The 26,358-nt window shown below is 49.4% G+C and overlaps 1 protein-coding gene across 5 annotated transcripts in view; it reads left to right on the forward strand.

Annotated features, from left to right (window-relative positions):
• The window catches only part of MYOCD (myocardin), an 85,190-nt gene extending 63,505 nt beyond the window's left edge, over positions 1-21,685 (forward strand). For all 5 annotated transcript variants that reach the window (XM_006216170.4, XM_031674840.2, XM_072938394.1 and 2 more), the window contains 7 exons: positions 2,385-2,629; positions 4,404-4,557; positions 10,729-11,667; positions 13,470-13,613; positions 14,628-14,756; positions 16,859-16,916; positions 18,961-21,685. In XM_006216170.4, the coding sequence (XP_006216232.3) occupies positions 2,385-2,629; positions 4,404-4,557; positions 10,729-11,667; positions 13,470-13,613; positions 14,628-14,756; positions 16,859-16,916; positions 18,961-19,529 (2,238 nt within the window). In that variant the 3' untranslated portion in view covers positions 19,530-21,685. The remainder of the gene's footprint in view (positions 1-2,384; positions 2,630-4,403; positions 4,558-10,728; positions 11,668-13,469; positions 13,614-14,627; positions 14,757-16,858; positions 16,917-18,960) is intronic.
• The last annotated feature ends 4,673 nt before the right edge of the window (positions 21,686-26,358 follow it).

The following is a 26,358-nucleotide window of genomic DNA, read 5'->3' on the forward strand; positions in this document are numbered from 1 at the left end:
AGGAGGCTGCAGTCTAGTTTGATATTGTAGCTACCATCAGTCTATATGGTGTTTTGAGCAAGGAAGAAAAATCTAAGCACCACTGAATTGTAGACTTGGAAATGGTTACTATGGGGATTTTTATGTTCCTTGTATTTTACCGAAATACAAAAAGGAGGTCCCTTTCCCCCGGTGGCCACAACACCCCCATAAGGGCCAGTAGCCTTGGAAGCAGGATGGGGGGGGATAGGGGGGATGGGCGTCAGCTTCCCTCAACCCCTCGGCAGGGTCTGCCATGGTGCGACCACTGTGGGGTGGCCTCAAGGACCACAGGGGACATGCACAAAAGAGACACCCCTGTGAGTTAGGAAAGGCCTGCCAGGTGAGCCAACCTCAAAGGCTGAGCCAGAGCCAGACAGCGAGTGGAGGAGGGAGTCACAGATGACAGGAGACACAGGGGAAAGAGGCAGGAGCGGGCTGAGCCCTCGGAGAGCGGATGTTTAAGCAGCTTGGTGGTGGCCTCCCTTGCAGACTGAAGTTTGGACTTCAGCTTGCAGGGCAGGATGGACAGACAGTGTACTGGCTGCCTGGGTGGCGCGCTGTGCGGCTGGCCCAGTGTGCGAGCGAATCGGAATCAGGACGTCATGCCTCTCGCTGCAGGCTGCACCGTTCCCTCCTGCATCTCACTAACTTGCTTCACACCTTCATGCCGGGATCTTAAACCACTGGATTTGGGATCCAGATCTGCTTTAGAAAGATGCATGTGCTTCCCTTCAATTGACCAGGCATGTTCTAGAGAGCAAACCAAAACAAACCCACAACTTTTGTCTCCTCTGGTGTCAAAAAGACTCAGAGATCTGTGGGCTCAGCAGCCTTTGCCTCTCACTATCCTGAGAAAATGGTCCAATTTTAGTACCTCCTAGAAGTTCTGGTGTTCAGACAGCACACAGAAAATTCCTCAGCCCCTGAGTTGGCTGCTAGACCCAGGGCTGCCGCTCCCCCAGGGAAGGCAGGTCCTAGGATGAGTGGGAGCAGAGGCTGAGCCAGAGCAGAGCTTCCTGCAGGAAGTCCCCCGAGTGCAGAAGGCCAGTTAATTAACTGGAGTGCTCGTCAGTGAATGAGCAGGGGAAAGGAGAGCCACCAAGCCCACGGGGACACTTGAGCTCCCTGTTCATTGGCCTCCAGGAAGAGCCTCCTTGAGGAAACACCAAAGAGCCTTCGCTGGTGGGACGTGCTGAGTCAGAGAAAAGCGAGTCAAATAGGTCACGTTCAGATGTGTGTTTGTGGTTACAGTGGGGAAGCTGCCCGATCACAACGTGGCTGCCAGCTGTTCAGGAGCTCCCTCTTCTGGACACTGCTGGTACCACACCTTCCCTCCAACTTCCCCAGATCCTTAAGATCAAAACTCTAACGTCATGATAAGTATGTTCCTTTCAATCTTCAGTAATAAAGTCAGAGTTTGGAAATGTCTGTTTTTTAACTAATTGCAATATGGACATATTACTTCCTGATATATAGAAGCCTTTTAATTTTAGGAGCAGGTTATAAATATAATCATAGTGTCATTTGAAATTTGTTATTATTTCAACAGTAGCTTTTATCATCCTTCAATTGATGACTGAGATAACAAGTGGAGAATATTTCCCCCAACTTGCAGGTGAGGTAGTTGAGATGTCATGAAGTTGAACAACTGCACCACGTTCAGAAATGTGTCTCCACTTCCGAGCCTGTACCCTTACTTTTTTCGAGGCTCCGAATCGTGCTTCATGACGGGTAACTTCTGGGAAGGTCCCAGTGGGTAGCTGACCCTTCCTGGAGTAAGTAAAGTATCTTTAGTTCAGAGGGTATCACTTCCAGATCTTATATCAGGATTTCATGGGGAGATGAATTGATCTCGCTTTTGAAGCAACAAAAATCCATATTCTGGATTTTCAAGGACATGCTTAATTTCGTCTGAGTTTATGTCATTAATAAATCAGCTTACTAGGGGCTTAATTAAAGGTGATTACATGTATACAGATGGAAGAGCTTTCTTAGGAATCCATCACAAGAGCAGAAAGTCTCCTTCATTCTGCTGGCAGTTGGTTTTAGGTTAAGAAAGTGTCCTCGGTGAAGCACAGGCTTACATCCAACTGTACTCCGGGAAGGAGAATCTCCCAGAGCCACATCTAAGGCTCACAGTCTCCTGCCTGGGAGTGTCCTTCTGTTGTGATGAGTTTGCGGTGGATTTGTTCACCAGGCGCCTTAATGTCCCAGGATCTCTTTGTGCCTCCTGCCTTTGCTGTACTGTGTGTCCAGGATTCGTGAAACTCCTTCAGACAAGACGTCCTCGTGGTGTGTCCGTGACACTAAGCCACTCCCGTCCATCACCTAAAGCACATGCTGTTTCTTCTTCCTCTTTGCAGTCCAAGTCCTTGAGTGACAGTAAGAACCGCCATAAAAAGCCCAAGGACCCCAAGCCGAAGGTGAAGAAGCTCAAGTATCACCAGTACATCCCCCCGGACCAGAAGGCAGAGAGGTCCCCTCCGCCCATGGACTCCGCGTACGCGCGGCTGCTCCAGCAGCAGCAGCTGTTCCTGCAGCTCCAGATCCTCAGCCAGCAGCAGCAGCACCGCTTCAGCCACCCCGGGCTCCACCCGGCTCCGCTCAAGTACGTCAGGCAAGGCCGGGGCGCCGGCCAAGGCGGAAGCTGGGGCGGCTCCTCTGTCTGAGCACCACCTCGGGACCCAGCGAGTCCTGCGCTGAACCTCGCCTTAGTCCAGTCTGTTTATCCCTCAAGCTAGTTTCAGGGAGACAGGAGGGAGCAGTGGAGACTATGGCATGTGGGAGAATGCACGTCCATCCGTGACTTCACAGGGGTGCTGTCCTGCAGAGGAAGGAGCAGGCGTGTGACTGTTCAGAAACCAGGTGCACTTTTTCAGGAACATGCGGCCAGGAGGAAGCAAGTGAATCAGGGCTCCTGAGAGGAGGAGGGCTCTGTGGGAAAAGTAGTAGCACTTTCCGATTCAGACATGGGTGGGACAGAGGAGAAACCGTCCAAGAGAGCCAGTACCTGCTGTGTTTCATGAGCTGCCTCCCCAGTTTACTCTTTAGGAAGCAACAGAGGTGAGTGACTGAGTGACAGCCTCGAAGTTGGACTCCCGAGCCCCATGTGTGACCTCAGAGTTAGGTCACCTTTTAAGCGGTCTGTCTCCTCGACCATGATGTTGGATGTGGGTCCCCTCCCCTGTCTCTGTTCAGCCTCGGGTCGTGCTGGCAGTTACAGCCAGTGCTGAACACGATCAGGCTTCACACGCCTGCTCCTTCCTCTGCAGGACAGCACACGTGCAAAATCACAGATGGGCGTGCATTCTCCCAAATGCCTCCGTCTCCACCGCTCCCTCCTGTCTCCCCAAACTAGCTTGAGGGTCCCTTGCCAGTTGCCACCTGGCCTGCGCTGCTCCCCGCCCTGCCACTTCTGTGGATCTATTGTTAACGTGGATTACATTGCATTTGTTCTTATTATTGCTGATTAATTACTATCACATCCTGATCTTTCGAGGCAGTTAGCTTGTGATCTGATCCAAATGCAAGTCATCCCCTCAGGGTTCTGGTCTCTGGGTTTTTCCCCACCAATAAGCAAGTCTTGGTGACACCAGCTGGGTACCCTATGATTCAGTTCCATTCTCAAGCTGTCTACCCAGCGGTAGTGTCAGATCCCACAAGTTAAGGACTGAGTCCTACAAGACTGCCCCCTCCCCCTTTAGATACCAGCCACAAGTCCAAGTTGTCACCTGTGCTTCTGACCGACTGACTGTAGGTTGGAGGTTCTGGCAGCCCCCTCCTTGGGTTTGATTAATTTGCTAGAGTGGTTCACAGAACTCAGAGAAACATTTTATTTACTAGATGACTGGTTTACTATAAAAAGGGCATAACTCGCCCTAGGAACAGCCTGATGGAAGAGACGCTTAGGGCAAGTATGCAGGAGGCAGGCAGGGCTTCTACGCCCCCTCCAGGTACACTGCTGTCCCCAAATTGCCATGTGTTCACCAACCTGGAAGCTCTCGAAACCCCATCCTTTTGGGTTTTTACAGAGGCTTCATTACATAGGCGTGATTCATGCGATCATTAGCCGTTGACAATCAGTTCAACTTCCAGCGCTTTCCCCTCCTCAGAGGTCAAGGTAGAACTGAAAGGTCCAATCCTCTAATCCCAGGGCTGGTTCTCCAGGCCACCAGCCACCATCCTTAAGTGCCTCCCAAAAGCCACCTCATTAGGATGACAAAAGAGTTTCATGCTCTCGTGACTCAGGAAATCCCAGGAGTTTTAGGAGCAGAAACCGGGATGAAGACTGAATGCATGTTTTTTATTATAGACCTCAATATCACACCCCCATGTGTATATCTCACTGTGGTTTAAGTGCCCCTTTTCTGTTTGTTTTCCAGAGAACCAAATGAACAGATGGTCAGGAATCCAAACTCTTCTTCAACACCACTGAGCAACACCCCCTTGTCTCCTGCCAAAAACAGTTTTTCTGGACAAACTGGTGTCTCTTCTCTCAAACCGGGCCCACTCCCATCAAACCTAGATGATCTGAAGGTAGGGGGTTTGGCATAATTTTCTTTCTTTTTTTTTTTAACAAATACATTTTTTACACTGCCGTGGTTGGACGACCGGATAGAACAAAAGACTTGGCTCCCAGCTCAGCTCTTCCACTCGCCATGCAACCTTAAGTCAGTCTCTTAGTGTTTCTGCGTCTCAGATTCCTCCTTTGCATGAATGGGTTATTGTAAATATCAAATCGAGTCATGGACTTGAGAGAGCTTAACACTGGGAGCAGCTGTGAGATTGATCAAGCTCCCAGTGGCCGACTGCACGATGGACTTTTACTGGTCTCTTGAAATAAAAAAACAAGAACCACGTAAAGACCTTTTCCTAAATCTGAGTGCATTCAACATATCTGACTAATCTTCATCCAGAGTATTTATTTCCCACCAATGTTTTGAACGTTAAAAGGTCCCTTCCTTCCATCAGGGAATGATGACTGGGGTGGATGGAAATTGAGAGTTTCTGGTGGAGTTTTGTTTCTTTTTATTAAACCAGGGTATCATTCAATAAGGTGCACAGCCCTTAACCAGGTAAAGTGTTGGTAACCCTACGTCCATCACACAGCTTAAAACAAGGCGCTGTTCTGTGAAATCCCCCAGTCTGAGAATCCCTGCCCTAAAGCGTAGCAACAGCTTGTTAGCGGCCGGGTCGGTGCTGACAGTTCCCTCTGACCACAGGCCACGTGGACCACAGTTCACTGAAAGGATGCTGAGCTTTGAGTTGAACCTGGGGTGTTTCAGAGCAGTCCTCGGGGCTGGCAGACTCGTCCTTCCAGTGATTACAACAGGACAGAAGGGGGAGAGGGGTGCCCTTCTGTGCCGCTAATGCCGGAGCACACCTTCCTCCAGTGCCTGCTCCGTCTTCAGTGATCACCCCGTTTACCTGGTTTCCACCCCACCAATTACTCTTCCCCCTCAAGGGGACTGTATCATTTTCCCCAAAAGACTAAATTTCTTAAGGTCCCCATGGTCTTCCCTGGGCCGACCTTATGACCTCCCCCAGCCCTCAGTCCTCATTGGTCACCCGCCTTCCCGTGCTCAGTCTTCAGTTATTATCTTCTTTGCCGGAAAGGCAGGCCTGGGACTCTTTGAAGTCAGAGGAAATTCTATGCCTACCAAGTGCCAACACCGGTAAATAAAATGTATCGTGGGCCCTGATATCAAAGGTTTCTCTATTCCTTACACTTGGAATAAAAACATTAGGTTTTGTTGAGCTTGTTTCAATTTGGCAACTGTACATGCAGAAGAGGAAGCCAGGATCACGATGACACTCTGCAGAGCGGTGGTCACTGCCCCTCACTCCCCAGATCGTAAGTCTGTAGAGATAAAAGTAGGCGCTCTTACCTTGAAAACTGTGTGCCAAGTGAAGTAAACCAGACACAAAGGGACAAATACCGCGTTCATACCTGGAGATACCTGGAGCCTTCAAGTTCACAGAGGCAGAAATCAGAATTTTGGTTACTGCCAGGGAACAGGAGAATGGAGACTGAGTGTTTAATGGGGACAGAGGTTCAATCTGAGATGATGAAAACCTTCTGGAGATGGATAGTGGTGATATTTGCACAACATTGTGATTGGCCTTAATGCCGCTGAACTGTACACTTCAGAATTATTAAATGGTAAATTTTATGTTACATGCCTTTTGAAAAGTTTTTTTTTTTAAGCAGTCTATCTCTGGATGGGAGCCCAGGTCACATAGAACTGGAGATGTCTTGGCCCCAAACAAAACATTGTCCACATGTGATGTGCCACCTGTGAGAGCCCCTAGAGGTGGCTTCCCTGACCCACACATGCTCAGAATCACTGGCTGGTTATGGTTCTCATAATTAGCACGGGTCTGAGGAGATGATGGTAATGACAGTGGCCGCTACCATTTTTTGAGTATAAACCATTAGCCCACACCCTACATAAGTGTGCTTTAAATTTTACCCTGCAAGATCATTTGTTTTTGTTTTGTTCTTATTGAAGCTTAGTGGATTTATAATACTGCGTTAGTTTCAGGTGTACAACACAGTGGTTCAGTTATGCATGTATGTATATATTCTTTTTCATATTCTTTTTCATTATAGGTATTACAAGTTATTGACTGTGGTTCCCTGTGCTGTACAGTAGGACCTTGTTGTTTGAAGATAAGTTTTAAATGTGAACATAAAAAATCAGATAGGGGTTAAATGATACGCAAGTTAAACAGCTTCTAAATGATGAACCTGGGGCTTGAACTCAAGTGACTGATGTGGAAAGCTTTGCTATTGTTCTTGAGATGAGAGTGGAGAAGGCGGACCTTTGACTGGGTTTGACCACTGGGTGTGCGGGGAGAGGTGTCACCTGGGAGAGTCTCAGCAGGGGCAGAAACTGGGGAGGGGGGGCCAGAAACTGGGAGGGCAGAGAGAGGAGCTGATTGGAAGGATGTTGGCACGTTCATTCAGCTTAGGAATGTCAAGTTGCAGGGACCAGCAGGATGATCAAGAGAAAAAGTCCTGCCAGTTTCCACCAGCTAGAAGTACACCAGCCTCTCTCCACTCACCTGCGTCATCAGGGAGAGAAACAGGAATCTCCGAACCCTTTGCATAGTGAGTGGGGGGCTGGGCCTGGAGGATTGAAGGAGACAGGAGGAGGGCGAAATGGAAAGGGTCAGGGTGGGGTGGGGGGAGAAGAGGGAATGAAGGAAGCGAATGATGGAACCACATTCGGGGAAAAGAAGAGGTAAGAGAAACTAATGAAGGTGACCCTCAAAAGAAGTAATCAGAAAAAGGGAGCGAAGATGACGTTTTCCAGAAATGCTCATGCTTTGCTACATAGAGGTGAACGGGGGAAAGCACTGAGAAAAAAGTTTGATCCTCATTTAAAAGTTTTAAGTGGTAATTTTGCAGTAGACGGATTGTTTTGTACCCTGTTTCTAAGAATCTGGAGAGTCAGAGAGCCAGAGAGATACTGATAGAGAAAGCATGAGAGAGATGGACAGACAGACAGAGACAGAGAAAGAGAGGGAGGGGTTCCAGGGGTGGGGGAGTAAATGAGACGATTAAAGCTGGGGAAATATTTGATCGATATTCAGAAATAATTGTTCATGTTTTTAGGTGTGATAATGATCTTGTATCTATGTTTTTTTTTAAGTACTTGCCTTTTAGAGAAAGATACCAAAATATTTACAGATTTAAATATGCAATTTCCTTCTACATAATTCAGGAAATGTAAGGGAAGAAGTAGTTTGGGGTATAAATCAAACAAGATCAGGGTATAAATGAAACAAGCATGAGTTGAGAATTGCTGAAGCTGGTTAATGGGTTTATGGGGTCACTGTACTTTTCTATCTACTTTTGTGTATGTTTGAATATTTTCATAATAAATGGCTTAAAACGTATCAATGATTAAAACACCAGTCACTGTAGGAAAGAGCTGTATACAAATCTGTGTCCCAAGCAAGCCTCCACAGCATAATATTCTGAAATTTAAACTGGACTCAACATTTTATTTTAGACTATGAATTGTATTATTTAATAATGTAGTTTAAATTACTCAGTGCCAGAGCAGATTCTAAAAATAGATGTAGAACTCATTAATTTTAAGTAGTTCAAAATTAAAACAATAATGAGTTGCCATTTTTCACTTTTTCAAACCAGCAAATCTAAGAGAAAAGGGTGAAACAAGGCTCGCTGGTCTTGGGGGAGGGAGCATGTGTTGTTGCTGGCGGTGCGGTACGTTGTTGCAGTCCTTTCTAAGATGGCTTGTTAAATAACTCGTACGGTAGTGTGTATTCACCGTTGAATTATGACAGCGGAGAGAAACGTAGAAGGTATTCTAAAGGACAGCTGACTCACGGCGAGCATTGCAGACTGTATTTCCTTCCAGACTTAAAATACATATCGGCATGCCTTCTTTTGAAATAATTGTTCTACAGACTCACTGACATAGAAGACAAACTCGTGGTAGCCGAGGGGCGGGGGGATAAATGAGGAGTCCGGGGTTTGCAGATAACTACTCTAAAATAGATAAACAGCAGGGTCGTCCTGCAGAACGCAGGGAATTGTGTTCAATACCCCGCAAGAGCCTGTGATGGAAAAGGAGATGACAAGGAGCACATGCATGTACATAACTGAATCGCTGTGCTCCACACCAGGAGCTAACACGTTATGACCCACTACACTTCAATTTAAAAATAGTGATAATAATTGTTTTAAAATAATTACGTGAGCAGTCATTTCCGGCATGCTTTTGTGTTTTGTGTGTCATGAACTTTTTTCATGCTTAACATTCAGTGGCATTTTCAGTTGTCATACTGGCCTGTCATTTCACCACCCAGTTAGCATCCATCTATTGGACTTTTAACTTGCTTCTGAATTTTTGCTATTGAAAATAGAGCTTGCACACACATTTATTATCATCTCTAATTGTCTCCCCAGGCTAAATACATGGGAGTGGAACTTCTGAACCCAAACACATGAATATTTTTACAAGCTCTTCATCCGCTTCACCACATTCCGCCCTGAACGTCCGGGCGGCCTGTCCCCCGGAAGCAGTGCGCTGGGCAGCTCTCCCCAAGCCCGGCTGTGCCGGGGCTCTTGCTGAAACGCAGCTTCTGACTCAGTAGGTGTGGGAGGGGCTAGAGAGTCTGCTTTTCTAGCTTTAGCCCCCAGGTGCTGTCCCGTGCTGCTGGCCTGAAGGCCACGCTTGGACTAACGAGGTATTAAAGAGCTTTTTTTCTTTTTTAATTTTTTACTCACTTATTTTTGCTGCTACTTCACTAACACAAAGTCTTATTATTCATTTCTTTGTCAATTTAATGAATATTAAACTATGTACATATTTTATTTGCACTTCTTAGAACACTAACGATGGTACACTATGTTATTGGCCATTTTTCTAAATTAAATTTTACTTTTTTTAATTTTGTTGAGGATGAAGTAATTAGGTTTATTTATTTATTTGTTAATGGAGGTACTGGGGATTGAACCCAGGACCTCATGCATGCTAATAAGCACATGCTGTGCCACTGAGCTACGCTGTCTCTGCCAGCCACTTTTCTGTTCTGATTTTATCTCGTGTTTGTGAGGAGTTGGATCATGTCCTGACCTGGCTTTATACTGGGTGTCGATCTTTTTCTTTAGGGTTGTTCAACTTGATACATTGAGCTTACTAACACTTTATTATTTGCCCTGAAAATTGTCTTTTTAATGAGATTGCTGTTTGTACTTGCATTTTCTTCCAGTGCCAGAGCAGATTCTAAAAAGAAACATAGTCAAAAATAAATTTTTGAATTATAGGCGTTTTCCATTTTTGTGGTCAATATTTTTATGATTACTTTCTTTGCTTTGATGCTCAAAAGATCTTTCCCTACAAAATATCAGTAGAATATTTCCCTATAGATTTCTAGCTGTTCTGTGGGGTTATTGACATCTAGGTATTTAACAGCTTTCCTGTTTCAATTACAAAAGGAACGTGCTAATATGGGCTATTTCAGAAACAGATCAGGAGAACCATTCTTAACATTTTAGCATGTCTTTATCCAGGTATTTCCATCTGCAAGCATGGAAACATATATATATATAGACATATTTATATAATTCTTAGAGAAATAGAATCAAGCAGTTCAAACTCCCCCCCCCTTAATCACATACCATAAGCAATTATTCATTATTTTATATCCACAGATATTTATAGCATCCATTTTAATGGATCTATAGTGTCCCATCATGTCTCTCATATTTTTAGATACCTGTAATTGATACATCATTTATGAATACACAAAAAAATGCAGGACTGAAATAATTACATGTGAATCAGCGTAATAATAACAGCAAACCCTGATATTGCACTAAGAATTTAGAGGCAGTTTTCTCACCTGTAAAGAGAGTAAAGAGAGGGATGCGGACCGGGATGGGGGCTGGAGGACAGTAGACTAGCCAGACCCTGTGCTTCCTTCGAGCTGGACATTCCTGTGATCTGGGACCATGAGAACATGATGTAGGACAGTTTGTTGAGATCATTAAAATTGTGCAAAACCAGTGTATTTCGGGTGTCAAGGAGGAAATCAGAAACAAGTAAGTGGACATTATAAAATTCAGTCTGTGATGTGTTAACACAAAAAGCTACTGCAATAATAAATACATTTTTAAAAAAATTGTCAGGAAGCAGCCCGAACACTGACCCCGCCTGGTTTCTTCAGGTCTCTGAATTAAGACAACAGCTTCGAATACGAGGTCTGCCCGTGTCCGGCACCAAGACGGCCCTCATGGACCGGCTGCGGCCCTTCCAGGACTGTTCCGGGAACACGGTGCCCAACTTCGGGGATATAACGACGGTCACCTTTCCCGTGACGCCCACCAGCGCGCCGCCCGGGTACCAGTCCTCCCCGTCCACCAGCGCCCTGTCCAACGGCTTCTACCACTTCGGCAGCACCAGCTCCAGCCCCCCGATCTCACCTGCCTCGTCCGACCTGTCGGTGGCGGGGTCCCTGCCCGATACCTTCAACGACGCGTCCCCGTCCTTCGGCCTCCACCCATCCCCGGTTCACGCGTGTGCCGAGGAAAGCCTCATGAGCAGCCTGAACGGGGGCTCCATCCCTCCCGAGCTGGACGGGCTGGACTCCGAGAAGGACAAGATGCTGGTGGAGAAGCAGAAGGTGATCAACGAGCTGACCTGGAAACTCCAGCAGGAGCAGCGGCAGGTGGAGGAGCTGAGGATGCAGCTACAGAAGCAGAAGAGGAGCCACGGCTCCGAGAAGAAGCCGCTGCCTTTCCTGGCCGCCGCCCCCATCAAGCAGGAGGACGCTGTCTCCAGCTGTCCTTTCGCATCCCCACCGCTGTCTGTGAAGAGACAGAGCAGCAGCTTGGAGGGCCTGCCGCCGGCCTGCGAAGCCACTCAGCTCCTGCCCCTTGGGAACGCTCCCTGCGCCGAGCCCTCGGGTCAGACCAGCGTCCTGTCGTCCACGTTTCTCAGCCCGCAGTGCTCGCCCCAGCACTCGCCGCTCGGGGCAGTGAAGAGCCCGCAGCACATCAGTTTGCCCCCGTCACCCAACAACCATTACTTCCTGCCCTCCTCTTCAGGCGCCCCAGAAGAGCGCAGGGCCTCCTCCCCTGTCAGCGGCCAGCTGTGTCCGGCACAGGTGAGGACTCCCGGCCCCATGCCCGGTGCGCCCCTCTTCCTGGAAGTGGGGTGTGGCTTTGCAGCTGCTGCAGAGCTGACGTTGGAACTTTTCATGGGGAGGGTTTACCAAAAGTCCAGCATCAACTCCCAGATGCCGTGAGCCACAAGCCTTTATGGCAGAACAAACTCACTTCCGAGACCAGGGTGGCAAACTTGTTCTGTAAAGGGCCAGGTTATAAATAGTTCTGGCTTTGCAGGCCACACGATCCCTGTCACAACTACTCAGCTCTACCTTCATATCAGAAAAGCAGCCACAGACAACTTGTAATTGAATGCACGTGGCTGTGTTCCAATAAATCTTTATTTACAAAAGCAAGCAAGGGGCCAGATTTGGCTTATAGGGCTGTTCCTAGGACCCCTTGGGATCAAGTTTTACCAAAGGCCAAACTGGCTCAGCAAGAGGACCAATGGGGAAGTTACCAGACCTTCCTGTTCTCACCGTGTAAATATGTACCTACTGTGTGCCAGGCCCTGTTCTAGTGTCTAGGGGTTAGTGTCAAACTAGCCAAGCAGAAATCCCTGTTCTCCTGGGGAGACAGACAGTAAACAAAACGTGTAAGTAAAGTGTTTATATTAGAAAAATGAAACATCTTACAGGAAAAAAAAAAGATAAGGGAGATGAGGAGTTTGGAAAATTGCAACTTGAAATAGAAAGGCCAGGGACATTAGAAGGAGGTAAAGGAGAAAGCCGTGTGAATATTTAGGGTGAAGGCATTGCAGGCAAAGAAAGAACAAGTGCAAAGGCCCTGTGGTAGCAGCATGCATCATAAGTTCCAATTTATTTTTCTTTGCTATTGAGGAAAATAAGGCCTAGGGAGGTTAAGCCAGTTGCTTAGGGCCACAGGAGCATGGGATTGTCTGATTCTGAAGTGCGTGCCCTTTTTACTCTGAATATTCTCTACCCTGGCATATGAAGTGTGGCCATAGGTAGTGAGAATACACTTTTATGAACCTGCCAGAACAACACATTCACACAGACGGTGCTCACTCCTGAGTCAGGAGCTCTGGGAGGAGTGGGACTCACTGGATTATCATCATCGCTGACAGCAGGTACTGAGTGCATAGTGTCCTAGGAAACAAAGGTAAAAATAGCTCTTGAAATACATAGCTTTGGACCAGAAGATGCTCGATTTAATGGTATCTCTACTCTCAAGAAGAACTACCATTTGTACAGTAATCGATGGTTCCCAAAGCGGTCTTTGAAGACATAAATGATGACATGATAAAAAACGAAAAAGATACAGAGCAATGTGAGATAACTGCTGATCTACACTTACGACATTAAATGCTGCACAAAGCATTGGAGGGGGTGGGTATTGATCGTGAAGGGCCTGAAAAGTATGGACAGCTTTGCAAAGGGTTTGGACTTGAGAAGTGTGGAGCTGAAAAAGGAGGGTCAGGAAAAGGTCGTTCCACGTGAAGAAACACCGGGAGGGAGACCGCACAGAGCGCTGAGGGAAGCTCTCGGAGGGGTTCGTAGAATGAAGCTTGCGAAAGGAGATAGCACTGGACTGGGGAGTGTCTTGAAGACTTACCCCGCTGAGATGTGGACACCCTCTGTTGAGGATGTGCAGAAGGCATGGAAAATTTTTGAACAGGTATATCCAAAGCCAGAGCTGACTTGGTGATGATCTCCTTGGTCATGGAATTGAGGGGTTTGGAAAGATAAGACCCCAGGGCAGGGACCAGTGGTCTCAGCCAAGTCTGCTCTCAAGTGTGCTGCTGGTGGCTGTTTAATTGGTCACTCTTTCCTTTCTGCAGAACTCGGGGGCACATGAGGGCCACCCTCCAAGCTTCTCTCCCCAGCCTTCCAGCCTCCACCCCTCCTTCTCTGGAACCCAGCCAGACAGTGGTCATGGTGCTGGGGGCAACCCTTGCCCCAAAAGCCCGGGCGTCCAGCACAAGGTAGGCAGCTGGGAAAAGGTTTAAACTGGGGGTTGACTTTGCTGCTTCTCTCTCTGTGGCCCCTGTCCTCCAAACGTTGAGGTCCCAAGGCAGAAACAAATGACATTTTCAATAGAAACAAGTCCACTTGCAAAGGACAGAAACAGAGGTCCAGATGTGAGTCAGGGTGCTCCACGGACTCATTTCCTGGGTTCATCCCAGAAATCAGGGTGACTGAAATGACCAGGGTATGTTTGCAAAAACAGGATGGTGGACAAACCAGTTTCAGTGAAGTGGAAGATGGGTGTCAGGGGACATGGGAAAATAATGTGGGGAAAGCGGGAAGTACTGGATCCCTGGAAAGGACTAGAGAGGGCAGAGGGCTGGAGTCACAGTGCGAGAAGGAAGCAAAGAGCCATCTCCGCAGGTGGGAGAATCAGGGATGTGAAGGACGCAGGACATCAGGGTGCAGGGAGCATGGGAGTGGGGAAAGAAGGAAGGGAACACGGACGGCCGTGACGCAGAGGTGCTGCCTGCCACTGGGCAGGGCGTCCTCCGAGGATGGAGACCCGCCTGACATGGCCTGGACCCTCCGCAGAACGCACCCACGGTACACGAGGCTGGCTCATGAAGAGACACCCCAGGCATGCTCCAGCTCTCTGCACCTGCACCCACTTAGGAATGAAACGGGCTGAGAGGGAAATGGCTCTGGAGATCCCTGGGTTGATGGACCTCTTTGTGTTGGACTGGACCCTTTGCTTTATTTTCTTTCTCCTAACAGCCAGGGTACACCTGGGGTGGGGGGGAGTGAATTGTTGAGGTTCCCATCCAGAGATGCTCCCAGCGATGAGTCCGTAGTGATATGTGCTATTGTTAATATGTATTTATAATCCACATGTAATATGTATTTAAGCCCTGGTTCTTTTTTCCCCTTAAATCAACTTTTCCAAAATTGATCCCGTCATTTCTAAAGCTGAAGCTGTACCGTTTCTGATGCACGGACTGATGGTCTTCTTCTGCGTTTTACTCACACAGATCGCCGGTTTACATGCTTCTGATAAGACAGGGCCAAAGTTTCCACTTCCATCCCCGACTTTTTCTAAGTCCCCTTCAGCAGTTCCAGACATAACACAGCCTCCGTCCTATGAAGATGCGGTGAAGCAGGTAAGCTTACGCGCGATGCAGCCTTTATAGGAGTCGGCTGACTGAGCGGAAGCTGTGCCGCGTGGTTCGGCTGCACGCGGGTAGACGCCGTCTCTGAGTGAGTCTGCCTTCTCCCCACCGGAACGAGCAGAGTGCCGGATGCTGCTTGTGGAGGGCGTTGTGTGTGTGCAGACACTGTGCAAGGCAGAGAGGAGGTTGGCCCGGCACCCAGATGCCTGGACTTCATGCCAGCTCAGCCACCAGCCAGCTGCCACTACCAGAAGGCTGGGCAAATCCTCGACCTCTCTTACATAAAATGGGGGCAATGTCTACTCTGCAAGGATTCTAGATGACGTAGCACTCACCACGTTGTCCAGGCCCAGGATGGGCTCCCAGATATCTGAGAGTAATTGTTGGGGTCATAGTTTTGAAGGTTCTTCTGAGTTTCAGAATTCAGTGATCCTGGCAAAATGTTAATGGTTCTTGATGGGGTAATAATAGAAATTCATTGTCTCCTCCACATCCATTTATGTTTGGAAATTTTTCAAATAAAAACTTAAAAAAAAAAGCATGATCCCATATCTCAAATGGTCTGAACTTGGATAAAGCATCAGTTGGCCCTTCGCATGTACTCAGCCCCTAGAAGAAGGTCTTCCTCAGTTACTGCATCGTGGTACCCACCTCCCAGCCCGCAGTCGGGTTTCATTTGGCTGAGAGAGTGTTTTCAATATCAGGATATTTTTATGCAAAAGGTAGGCTTTTTCATTTCTGAAAAATCAGAGATCTGGCAGCCCCGGAGGCACGTTTCTGTGAGATGACCATTGCCTGAAACAAAGCACCCTCTCCGTCCTGGGAGGAGCGCATCCCTCTGCACTTGGCTCTTCCTCCCTGTCCTGTGTGTGGCTCCTGTCGGACCTTGTAGGTGTCTCACGCAGATGACCCGTTCTCTAAGCAGTGCGCTCATCCCTGTGGATCGCTGATGCCTGCATTCTGGGGACTGGGCTCCCCGAAGAGTGAGATCAGTCTGTGCCTCTCTTCTCCCCATCCTCGTCCCCTGGTATCTGTAAACATCAGCTGATCCTTCTTGGTTTTAAAGAAAAGGACCAGGCAAAGTGGACTTCCACCACTGAGTCTACTAAACAACTCAGATGAGCAGAGGGGAAGGTAGATTCCCTACGAGCCCCACAAGTGTCACCAGGCTCTGCGGGCTGTTACAATGAGGGACCAGGGAAACATGAGCCACGTTCCTGGGCCACATCCACGGACCCGAGCGGGAGGCAGAGCCAAGTCACTTCAACATGAGAGAAACAGCTGTGTCACCTAGGGATCAGGGCTTCCTGCTCCCAGGAGGGAAACCTCCCTGTCAGCTGAGCTCGCTCTGGAAGGCTCAGGGCAGAAGCCTTCTGCCTCCTTCCCCTTCCCTTGTTGCAGCAGATTGTTTTCCTCAGTGGTTTCCTGTCCACAGTTAATACTGAGCTTGCATCGCACGTGGTTCAAGACGCCTTAGCCCGTGACCCCCATATTCACAGCAGCGCTGTTCACGAAGCCCGGCAGGCGTAAGCAGCCCAGGTGCCCGTCGCTGGCTGGGTGGAGGAACAAGACGCGGTCGGTACCTGTAACGAGTGTTACTCAGCCTGAACAAGGAAGGAGATTCTGGCAGCTGCTACAGCATGGGCGAACCTTGAAGGCATTATGCTAAGTGAAATAAGCCAGTCACAAAGGGAAAAGTACCGTTTGAATCCACTTGCATGAGATGCCTGGCATCATCAGAGTCATGGGGACAGAAAACAGAATGGTGGTTGCCAGGGGCTGAGGGCAGGAGGCAGAGCGGGGAGTTAGTGTTTAGTAGGGACAGTTTCAGTTTTGCAGGGTGGCAAAAATTCTGGAGATGGACCGTGGTGATGGTTGCACAACAGTGTGAATGAACTTAATGCATTTGAACTGTACACTCTCAAATGGTGAAGACGGTAAATTTTATGTTGTATGTATTTTACCACAATTTAAAAAAAAAAAACCCTAACCAAACCAAGTTCAAAACCCTACCATGCTGCTTCTGACGATTTCTCATGGAAGCGGTAGCCACCTTTTAACATCTCTGTTCTCTTTTGGTTAACGTGCAACAGCAGATGACTCGGAGTCAGCAGATGGACGAGCTCCTGGACGTCCTCATTGAAAGCGGAGGTAAGGCGGCGAGACGCTCTGCACCTGCGTGCACTCTGGGCATGAGCCCTTAGGACCAAGGTCACATGCTCACTGTAAGTTGGACCAAAAAGCCATCCCTGGGTAGAGTGGCACTTCCTCTGAGCTTCCTGTCCACACGTGAAACCAGTACAGGAAGGCAGGGTTGACGACTCCCCCCGCCTTTGTCCCGTTGTCCTAGGGACGTTTTCCCCCCAATAATTTCAACACTGTTCATCTTTCAGCTCAGTTGCTGTTTCCCCATTTTTCTCTTGTGACACCATTTCTCCCTACCGTACTCATCCCAGTGTCCCTGTTTTCTTAATTATAAGAAGACGAAGAAAGTAGATAAAGCAAGTTTTGTGCTGTCTACTCAAAGGGAAATTTAATTAGTCATCTCCCACTGACAGCCCACTCGTATTTAAATGTCGTTCAGGCTACCAATAAAAAATGATCAGTCTGTCCTTTTTTGCCTCCTTTTAAGTCATTCATTTATTTATTTAAAAAAAATCCATAGTAAGTGCCTCCAATTTGAAACCACACAAACGAGTAAGATCGTGTCAGGAGCACGTGTGGATAGAAGAGATCTGAGCCCTCATGTAACAACATTTAAAGTTTCAGAGAGAAAGTGACTGGGCGTCACGGCCGGTTCAGTGCTGCCACGGGCGGAGTCCCCACCGTTGTGGGGTCTGTGGTCCGGTAGGGAGGTGGGCAGCGAGCAGCGAACAGGCAACTCCATTGTAGCAAGAAAGAAGAAGGAAAGGATGGGCGCAGGTGTATGTATCGTTGTCAGTTTCATGATGGAAGGATGAGCGGGTTCCTATCCGACACCCTCGTATTTTTAATGAAGTGTATGGCAAGGTCAGAAAAGAGTGAGGGAGCCGGAGCGGGGAGCACAGAAGATCTGAGGAAGGAAGAACAGTGATGACTCGATCGAAGGTGCGTTGAGTTTCCTGGAGAAGCACGGGAGAATTGCTCACAGTATCAAGTGCCTGCTGTAGGTCTGACATCGTGAATTTCAAGGGGAGCCAGTCAGCTTCGATGCACAACTTTTCTGTTGGAAGTCCAGCTGATCCAGGGCTGGCTCAGAGAAGACCAATGATAAGACTCATCCAGGTGTGGGTTTTGCCAAGGGAGTGTGAAGACAGGAGAAGAGAGCAAGGGATTGAGAAAGCACGAGAGGGGAACTACGATGAGCAGAGACTGGGTGAGGAGCAAGGTGAAGACCAAAGGGGCTGATGGGTGGGGACAAAGTAGCAGCGTCGGTGGATTGGAGAGACTCCGAGGGGCTGAGATGCTGTTGTCGTGAGGCCCTTAGGGAGTGAGTAGAGGAAAGGGAGGAGGTGGACAGAGACCGGAGGCGTTGGTTGGAATCGTGCTTTCAGACGGATGCAGTTTAGGGGGACAGCAAGGTCCAGCGTGTGTCCAACAGGGTGGGGTGGAGGAATGACTTGGGTGATGGGCTGTCAAGGAACTGAGAGGCCAGATGGACAGCAGGTCACTTCTGGGGATGCTGAAGTCGCAGGACAGGAGTTGAAGTGGGGAAGAAGCAGTGACCTGGGGAGTAGAGTTTTCAGTGGGGGGAGGGGGACCAGGAGACTAGGGGCTGAGGAGAGCGGCGTGACCCTCAAAACCACTGAGGAGTTATAAGAAGGAGGGGGTGTGACAGTCAGAAAGCAGCAGTGGGACAGCCCTGGTGACTCATCTTCTGGCTCCAAAGTAAATGAGCCCCGGAGAGGGTAATAATGGAGGCTGTGGTGTCCTCGGGGGACGGCCAGGTGTCAGGGAGGGAGCAGGCAGAAGAACTTGCTCTGAGCGTTTGATAATCAGACTGGAACTTCCAGAAGGTGAGGGCTTGGGGAGAGACCAGAGGGGAGAAGAATTGGCAACATCCAGCGTGGTTTAGGGAAGAGCCTGGGGGATGAGCAGTGACTGGAGAAGCATGACCACCTCCCGCGTCTGCGTGTAAGTCATTCATTCCAAAGATGCGTACTGTGTCAAGCTCTGTCGGAAGCAATTGAACAATTCCCATTGTGTTTTCCAACAGAAATGCCAGCTGATGCCCGGGAGGACCATTCCTGTCTCCGGAAAGTCCCCAAGATACCCGGGTCTTCTCGAAGCCCCACGGCTGCCCTCCCCAAGCCCTCGGCTTCCTTTGAACAAGTGTCTTCGGGGGGCCAGCTCTCCTTCGATCACTACGGCGCGGACAGCGACGAGCATCTTGAAGTTTTACTCAATTCCCAGAGCCCCCTGGGGAAGGTGAGCGACGTGGCCCTCCTGAAAACTGGGGGCGAGGAGCCTCCTTTCGACGGGCTGATGGACAGCTTCTCCGGGAAGGCTGCGGAGGAGCTCTTCAGCGCACACGAGATCCTGCCGGGCCCCCTCTCCCCGATGCAGACTCAGTTCTCACCCTCGTCCGTGGACAGCAGCGGGCTGCCGTTGAGCTTCACGGAGTCCCCTTGGGAGAGCATGGAGTGGCTGGACCTCACGCCGCCCAGCTCCACCCCGAGCTTCAGCTCCCTCACCGGCGGCCCCAGCATCTTCAACATCGATTTCCTGGATGTCACAGATCTCAATTTGAATTCCCCCATGGACCTCCACTTGCAGCAATGGTAGAAAGCCCGGCAGGACGTGCTCAGAAAGACCAGTAGGAACTCCATGGGGGGAGTGCAAAACCGTGAATCCTCATACGGCCCAAAAGGAGGAGGAGGAGGAGCAGGAGAGATTTAAAAAGAAGCAACGGGGACTTTTGTGACAACCAGCAGGGACACACAGGAGTCTCATATACGTATAAAATGTAATGGTTACCAACAGTCGGTAACTGGTCACGATTTCAGCGATGCATTCAAAAATGTGCTTTTTCAGATCAAGAGTGCCCCCCACCAAAAAATCCTTTTCCTGCCTTTTCAAACACCAGTATTTTTTCTAGCCTGTACTGTTTCTCAGGCATTACATCATAAGCTTTTCTCATGAATTTATTACAAATACGTGGAGAGAAAAATGTTAACGCTTTGGGGGACCCAGGGAAGCCAGTTCATCAAAGGTTAGGGAAGACGGACCCGTGATGGGGGCCGCCTCTGTCTGTCCGTTACCTGTCTTTCAACATAGAGGTCGGGCCAGCGTCAGCCAAGTTCTTCAGGCAGAAGAGAGGGACAGGACCAGTCTGTTCCCGGGGAAGTGAAGTGAACTCAGGGTCCCTCAGCCACAAACCTGCCCATCGGAGTGGCCCCTCTCCCACCCCCAGGACTCTGTGTGGTCACTGAGGACAGCTGACCTACATTTGGTCGCAAGGACCCACCGAGAATGTCCCTCTTTCTCAGCCAGGTGCTGAATCACCGCCGCTGTGTCTGTGATGATACGTGTGGAGCAGGCAGGAGCCTTCAAGCAAGAGGGAGAAACCACACCTCCTGCCCTCGGAGGTTCCCAGCACAGCCCCCTGGAGATGTGCGGACTAGACAGGACCGTGTAGGCAAATCAGAGGGTCTCTGTAGCCTCGGGAAGCCCACCAGGGACAGTTCAGACAGGACTAGAGAACACGGCTCTGCGTGTCGTGGGACTCAGTGCCATGGGTTACTACCACGGGATGGAAATCCGACTTCTTTCTTTGTTTCCTTGTTGGTGGGCGGGGTGGGGGGCTCCTCCTCAGTTTCTCTTTGTCCCATTCTACTTTTCTTTCAAGGTACCCGTCCTTTCTTGCTCCTCTTTTGAAATTTTTCTTTCTGCCCCAACATTGGGAGAAGAGGACTTCTCAGATCTTACCAGCTGCCATACTCCTCATCAAGCCATAGTTTAAAAAGCTAAAGACCCAGGTTCTCCTGGAGAACTCTTTCTCCCTGTGCGTAATTTGCCGCAAAGGAAGTCAAAAGAACGCCCTCGCGAAGAAACTGGTGACTCGGCCCCTCAGTCACAAAGCTCTTTCTACCCTCATTTGATTTACAGCCATCACCGGTTTGGGTTGCTCTGGGGAAATTGGAAATATGGATGGTGTAAAGATAAATCTGAGTTCTGTTTACAAGGAGAGAGTACGTTAGGTCAGGGTTTCTGAAAGAAAACAGAATTGCACGTTGAAAAGGATGGAAGAAGGGAAAACCCCGGCCTCGTGCAGTTCCCGCCACCTCTCGCCCTTCCGCTGGGAGCTGAAGAGCTCAGATTGCAGGACTGTCTCTCTGAGGCTCACTGGCTCCCATCCCTGTTTTGTAGTGTTGCATGCTGTAGAAAGTAGCTGTTGCTGGTTTTTTTTTAATTTAAATCACCAAGGCACTGTTTTCTTCTTTTGTAAAAAAAAAAAAAAGTTCACTGTGCACTTATGGAGAAAATAACCAAAAATGTTGTGATTTTAGCAGTTCTCATTTTGGAAAAAAAAAAAAACCAAAGATTTGAAGTCATTCCATTGTTCACTTGTAAACGTGTGTGAACACAGAGTGTTTTTGGTGTCTGCTACTCTGAAAGCTGCCAGATCTTACTGGGGGGTGGGGAGGGGAGGGGGTATAGAGATATATATATATATATATTAAAACATGCACACACCACGTGCGTATGTGTGTAGAGACATACGTATGTATATGTATGTGTGCATGTGGGTGTGTGTGTGTATGCATGCGTATGCAGACACATACACATGTGCACATACATACACAGAGGGGGCTGTGTGTGTGTCTTAAAGGCAGTGTTGCAGAGTTCTACACCAAAAGCCTTTAAGCCTCAATCTGCTGTGAAATGATCTTGGCCTTTCTCGCTACGACTTCCTGATTAATCACCCGAGCTATACGTTGCCTCTGTGTTTGACTCATGGCTCCAGCCCGATGACTCGCAGCCCGCCCGTCGCTCACCATGACCAAGCTCATCTTGGCCATGAGTGTTACGTGCAGAGACAGAACAGCGCCAGCGCCGGCAGCTGCAAAGGGTGACACAGCCTCTCATGGGAGAACCCCAGAGGAACACGACAGGCCTTTCACATTCCTTGATGCGCATTGTGCTTTAGAAGATCCACTTGGTGATTCTGTCACTTGGCTTTAATGTCCGTCATCAGAATCAAAAATCTGGGAAGGAACATCGCCGGTCGTTCCTTCGACGACGAAGCGATGGGGAAGAAAGCCCCCGGGACGCGTTCCTCACGCTCGTGTCTTCCTCGGATGCTGGCGTTTCCCTAGAGTCTTAACACAGCTCTCTGGTCAGGACGTTGCCCCTGCGCCACGCTGTGCGATTTTTTTTTTATGTGATTTTTGCCCCCCTTGCCTTCCTTTGGAAAACAGCCTCACAGCAAGCAGTCTCTGAGACTCTGGTCTGAGTGTCAGTTATTCCTCCTCCAGGCATTTCTGCCAGAAGGGCTAGACTTGGGTGGGGGGCCTCTGTACCTGTGAGACTGCGCGTCGTCTTTGGGGTGTTTTTAGGCTATTAGCCAGCACCAGCACACACGCCTCCCAGGGAACGCCCACCCCAGAGCAGGCTCCTGGAACGGGGCTTTCAGCCTGCACCCGCCACGCACTCTCTCCTCCTGCATCCGATGTGAGATTTGTGAGCAAAAGCTGAGGATGCTTGGGAGAAGGTGGACGAAGTTGGCTGCCCCTGGTGGATCAGATCATCCATGTTCATTTATCCATCTCCTATAGGGGACTTTTTTTTTTGAAGTTCTTTTAAACTCTTGGTTTTGTCTTCTCTCTGGTGACAAATTGGGCATGACTAAAAGATGTACAGAGACTTATGAGATGGCCGTGGTCAAGTTTCTTAATGTTCTTAGAGCCTGAAACTGACCACACGTAGTTGTCTCAAGAGCCCCACAAGTCCCCCGTGACAAAGCAGACCCGCAGACACTGGCGGCCGCTCCCAGCGGGGGTGCAGTGCGTGGGTTCACCCGAACCCAGTGGAGTCAGAAAGTGCCTTTGCGTGGATGCTTCCATTAAGCCAGTGCTCATCAGCAGCCCTGCTTCTAGCAGTGTTACTGGGATGACATGTTCTGTTACAAATGGAGAGAGGGGAGGGGGAAGGGAGGGAGGGAAGGTTCTATGTTTGACCAAGACATTGCATTATGAAAAGCAAATCACAGAATTTTAGATAAGACGCCATGCTTTCTGATGAAGTGATTGCACCAGTAAATGAGGAAGGCGAGAGAGTCTCCACCTGGATAGTCGAGGGCCTAGGAAGTGGTGGCCTTTGCCATTCAGAAATATTTATTTCCAATCTGGAAAAAAAAATCAAAAACCTACCACCAGCATTCAGGATAGTACTTTTCAAAAAAATATTTGAACTCCATCAGCTCTTCCAGAGAGCAGTGCTGGCCAGGCTGAAAGCTGCATCGTATTTACCCATCCAGTGGGTGATTCCTTGATGTCTCACCTGTGCAAAGCCCACAGATGGCCAGAACCACGCTGTCCCTGCAGATGGTCCAGGATTTGAGGGGCGGGGGAGTTGCAGGTCCTATAAGCAGGAACACTGGGGATCTCCCAGCTTTTTGAGTCAGAAACCCATTGCCTCTGAAGACAAAAGGGTCTTCGTGTTCCCCTAAGGGAGGGGGAGGGCCCCTTCTTAGCGAAAAGCTGCACCCATGCTGACATTTTTTTTTTCCTTCTCTCTATGATCAAACAATAGCAAATTATCTCTCAGAGATCTTCCCATAGCACTGGGAACCTCTGTGAGAGCTCTAGGGTGGTTTTCATTGCCAGGCAGAAGCCTCTTAAACATCAAGGAGGGGCAGAGAAAACATCTTTTGCCCCGCCCCTAAGTTTTGACCTTTACTGCAAGCTCTCCAGACAAAAGGGGCACTAATGGGGGGAAGAGTGGCATGTCGGTGGGGAGTCCCCATCTTTTAGGAGAAGAGGCGCAGGGTTGTGAGGGCAGCTTGGCCCCGTTCAGGGCTCCGCTGCCGTCCTCCCGGGGGAAGCCCACAAGTGCACAGTTTGCTGTCAGCTGTGAGAGAACGCAGAGTGAAAGAGTTTGGGTCCTTGTTTTCCTGTAAATCAGGTAGGAACCAGCCGGTGGTTCAGGTGCTGAAAGTGCCAATGCTTTATTAGATGGTGTTACTAGACGCACAGAGTGCAGGGCCTGGAACGAGGCAGCCCTTTGGTTCTGAGAGCCGCTCAGTGTGGGTTAAGGAGCTGGGTTTGATTCTCGGATCCACATTTTCAGAGGAGCCCTGGCTAGGTTGAGACTACATGTGAGGAGATGGTTTTAAGACAGGAAGAGATCTGAGAAAGATTCCTCTTTCACCTTCCAGGGGAATTGTAACAGGACTCATTGGGTTCGATAACACAGGAATACATTCCCTTCTGATTGTGGGAGTCGGTAGATTCTAGGGTTCTAGAATTCTCCGGGTTAAGACAGACTCCTGAACGTCTCATGGTAATGTGAGTGTCCTGGAGGCTGTCCTGATGTTTTCCAAAGGAAGGGGTTCCCTGCGGTTCCTCGCCAGTGCACCTGCAGTGAGGAAGGGGGCAATGCATTGCTGGGCTCTTGAAACCCTCCCCTAGTGAAACACCAAGAGGCACTTTGCAAACACATCAAAAGAGCCAGCGCCGTTCTCTGCAGGGACCCCTTGGGGTGGTCTCCTTCGCTCAGCTGTACATACTGAAGAGAAATGGGGGTTACCAGGAAAAGACGAGAAGCAATGGCTAAATACCAAAGTTGGCATGTGTTCTTTTTTAAATATATATATATTTTTAAATAAAAGGTTTATTTTAGAAAGAGGTGGAAGCTTTTTTCTTGACTACGTGATGTACCAGGCATCGTGCTGTGTGTTATTTCACTGAACCCTCCCAAAGGCACCGTGAAGCCAACTGCCATTATCCCCAGTGTACGTGTGGCCAGACCGAGCTCAGGGAGGCTCAGTAAATTGCTTGAGGTGGCACACCTAAAAACTGGCATCGCCAGGAGTCACACTTTACTCACCTCCAGTGTCCCTGACCCCACACGCTGCACCTGTCGCCTGCAGCCTCCACCAGTGACACTCAGTAAATGAGGACTTTGGTGAAAAATCAATTCTGTAGTTACAAATATGCTATTAAAATACGTGCACGCACAACTTAGCCACCCCAGTGTTTTCAGTGGTTTAGCAACTGAGCCAACTGAATGGTGATGTAAAATAAGTCGGGTGTCAAGGTGATTTATCAGATATGCACAGACTGCCCGAGGAAGCCTGGGTTTTTATCTCCTCTCCTAAATTAATTCCTGCCCGTCATTAGCTCACCAGTGAGTATGTAAACCACGTGGAGGGGCTGAGATACCACGAGAGCCCCCGAATGGGGGGCGTCAGCTCTAGTCCACGCCGTGGCCCTGCCTCCCCTGCTCTGGCTGTACTTTCTGGGGGGCTCTCCCCACGTGGAAGCCAGAAGGTCACCGGTTACCGGAAGCCCCAGGTGTCCATCCTGCCAGGTTAGCAATTCCAGCAAACAGAGTTTCTCTTTCCTGAGAGTCACAGCAGAAATCTGACAGCCGTCTCTCAGTGGTCTCATCCGTGAACCCGCCTCTGTGTCATGAGGATGAGCTACACCTTCATTCCCGGAGCTGGGGTCCCCTGTGCAGCCACTGGCTGTGACGCGGGATCAGCTGCATCTCATGGAGGACAGCGCTGAAGGTGAGTGAGATCTTCTACGAGAAAGCTGGGGTGCTGTTACCGAGAGGCGGCATCGATGCACAAACTGTCGACGACTTTACGCAACCCCTGCTCGAGAGGAGTCGGTCACCTAGAGGAGGAAACAAACAACGCAGGAGTGACAGCCTAGTCTGACAAGTGCTTCCATGGCAGTAAGTACATTCCAGTCCCTCCCCTGTGCTGTGTGTCAGGGAAAGGGCTTGGCACGGGATCTTGGGCGAGGAGGATGGTCAAGAAAGACCCTCCCCAGGAGACCACCAAGCCACGCCAGTCGTGACAGTGGAGTCGGCCAGGGAGAAGCCCAGGAGGAGGGCCTTGCAAGCAGAGGGAGCCGCCTGTGCCAGGGTCTGGGGAGACATGAGAGTCTGCCATGTTGCGGGGGTGCAGGAAGCTCAGGATGGCTAGAGACTGGAGCGAGCAGGCAGGGGGGTGGGGGTGGGGATGTGGGCAGAGGGAGAGAAAAGGGGGAGCTGTACCTGCTCGCTGGGGCTGCGGAAACAAAGTGCCACAGACTGGTTAGTAGAAGTTTGTTGTCTTGGGGTAGAAGTGCAGAGTCGAGGTGTCGGCAGGATCTCTTCTGAGGGCTGTGATGGAAGGATTTATTCTGAACCTCTCTCCTTGGCTTGTGGATGGCCGTCTTCACGTCCCCACGGTGTCCTCCCTGTACCTTCACGGGAGTTCCCTCTCTGTAGGTCTGTGTCTGTGAGCACACCTGCCCTTTTCATAAGGACCTTGGCCATTCTGGATTGGGGTCCACTCTAATGACCTTGTTTTCACTTGACCACCTCTGTAAAGATCCTATCTCCAGATAAAGTCACATTCTGAGGTACTGGGGGGATAAGGACTTCACATGAATTTGGG

The sequence above is a fragment of the Vicugna pacos genome, chromosome 16, assembly GCF_048564905.1.
Source record: "Vicugna pacos chromosome 16, VicPac4, whole genome shotgun sequence".
Classification (NCBI taxonomy): domain Eukaryota; kingdom Metazoa; phylum Chordata; class Mammalia; order Artiodactyla; family Camelidae; genus Vicugna; species Vicugna pacos.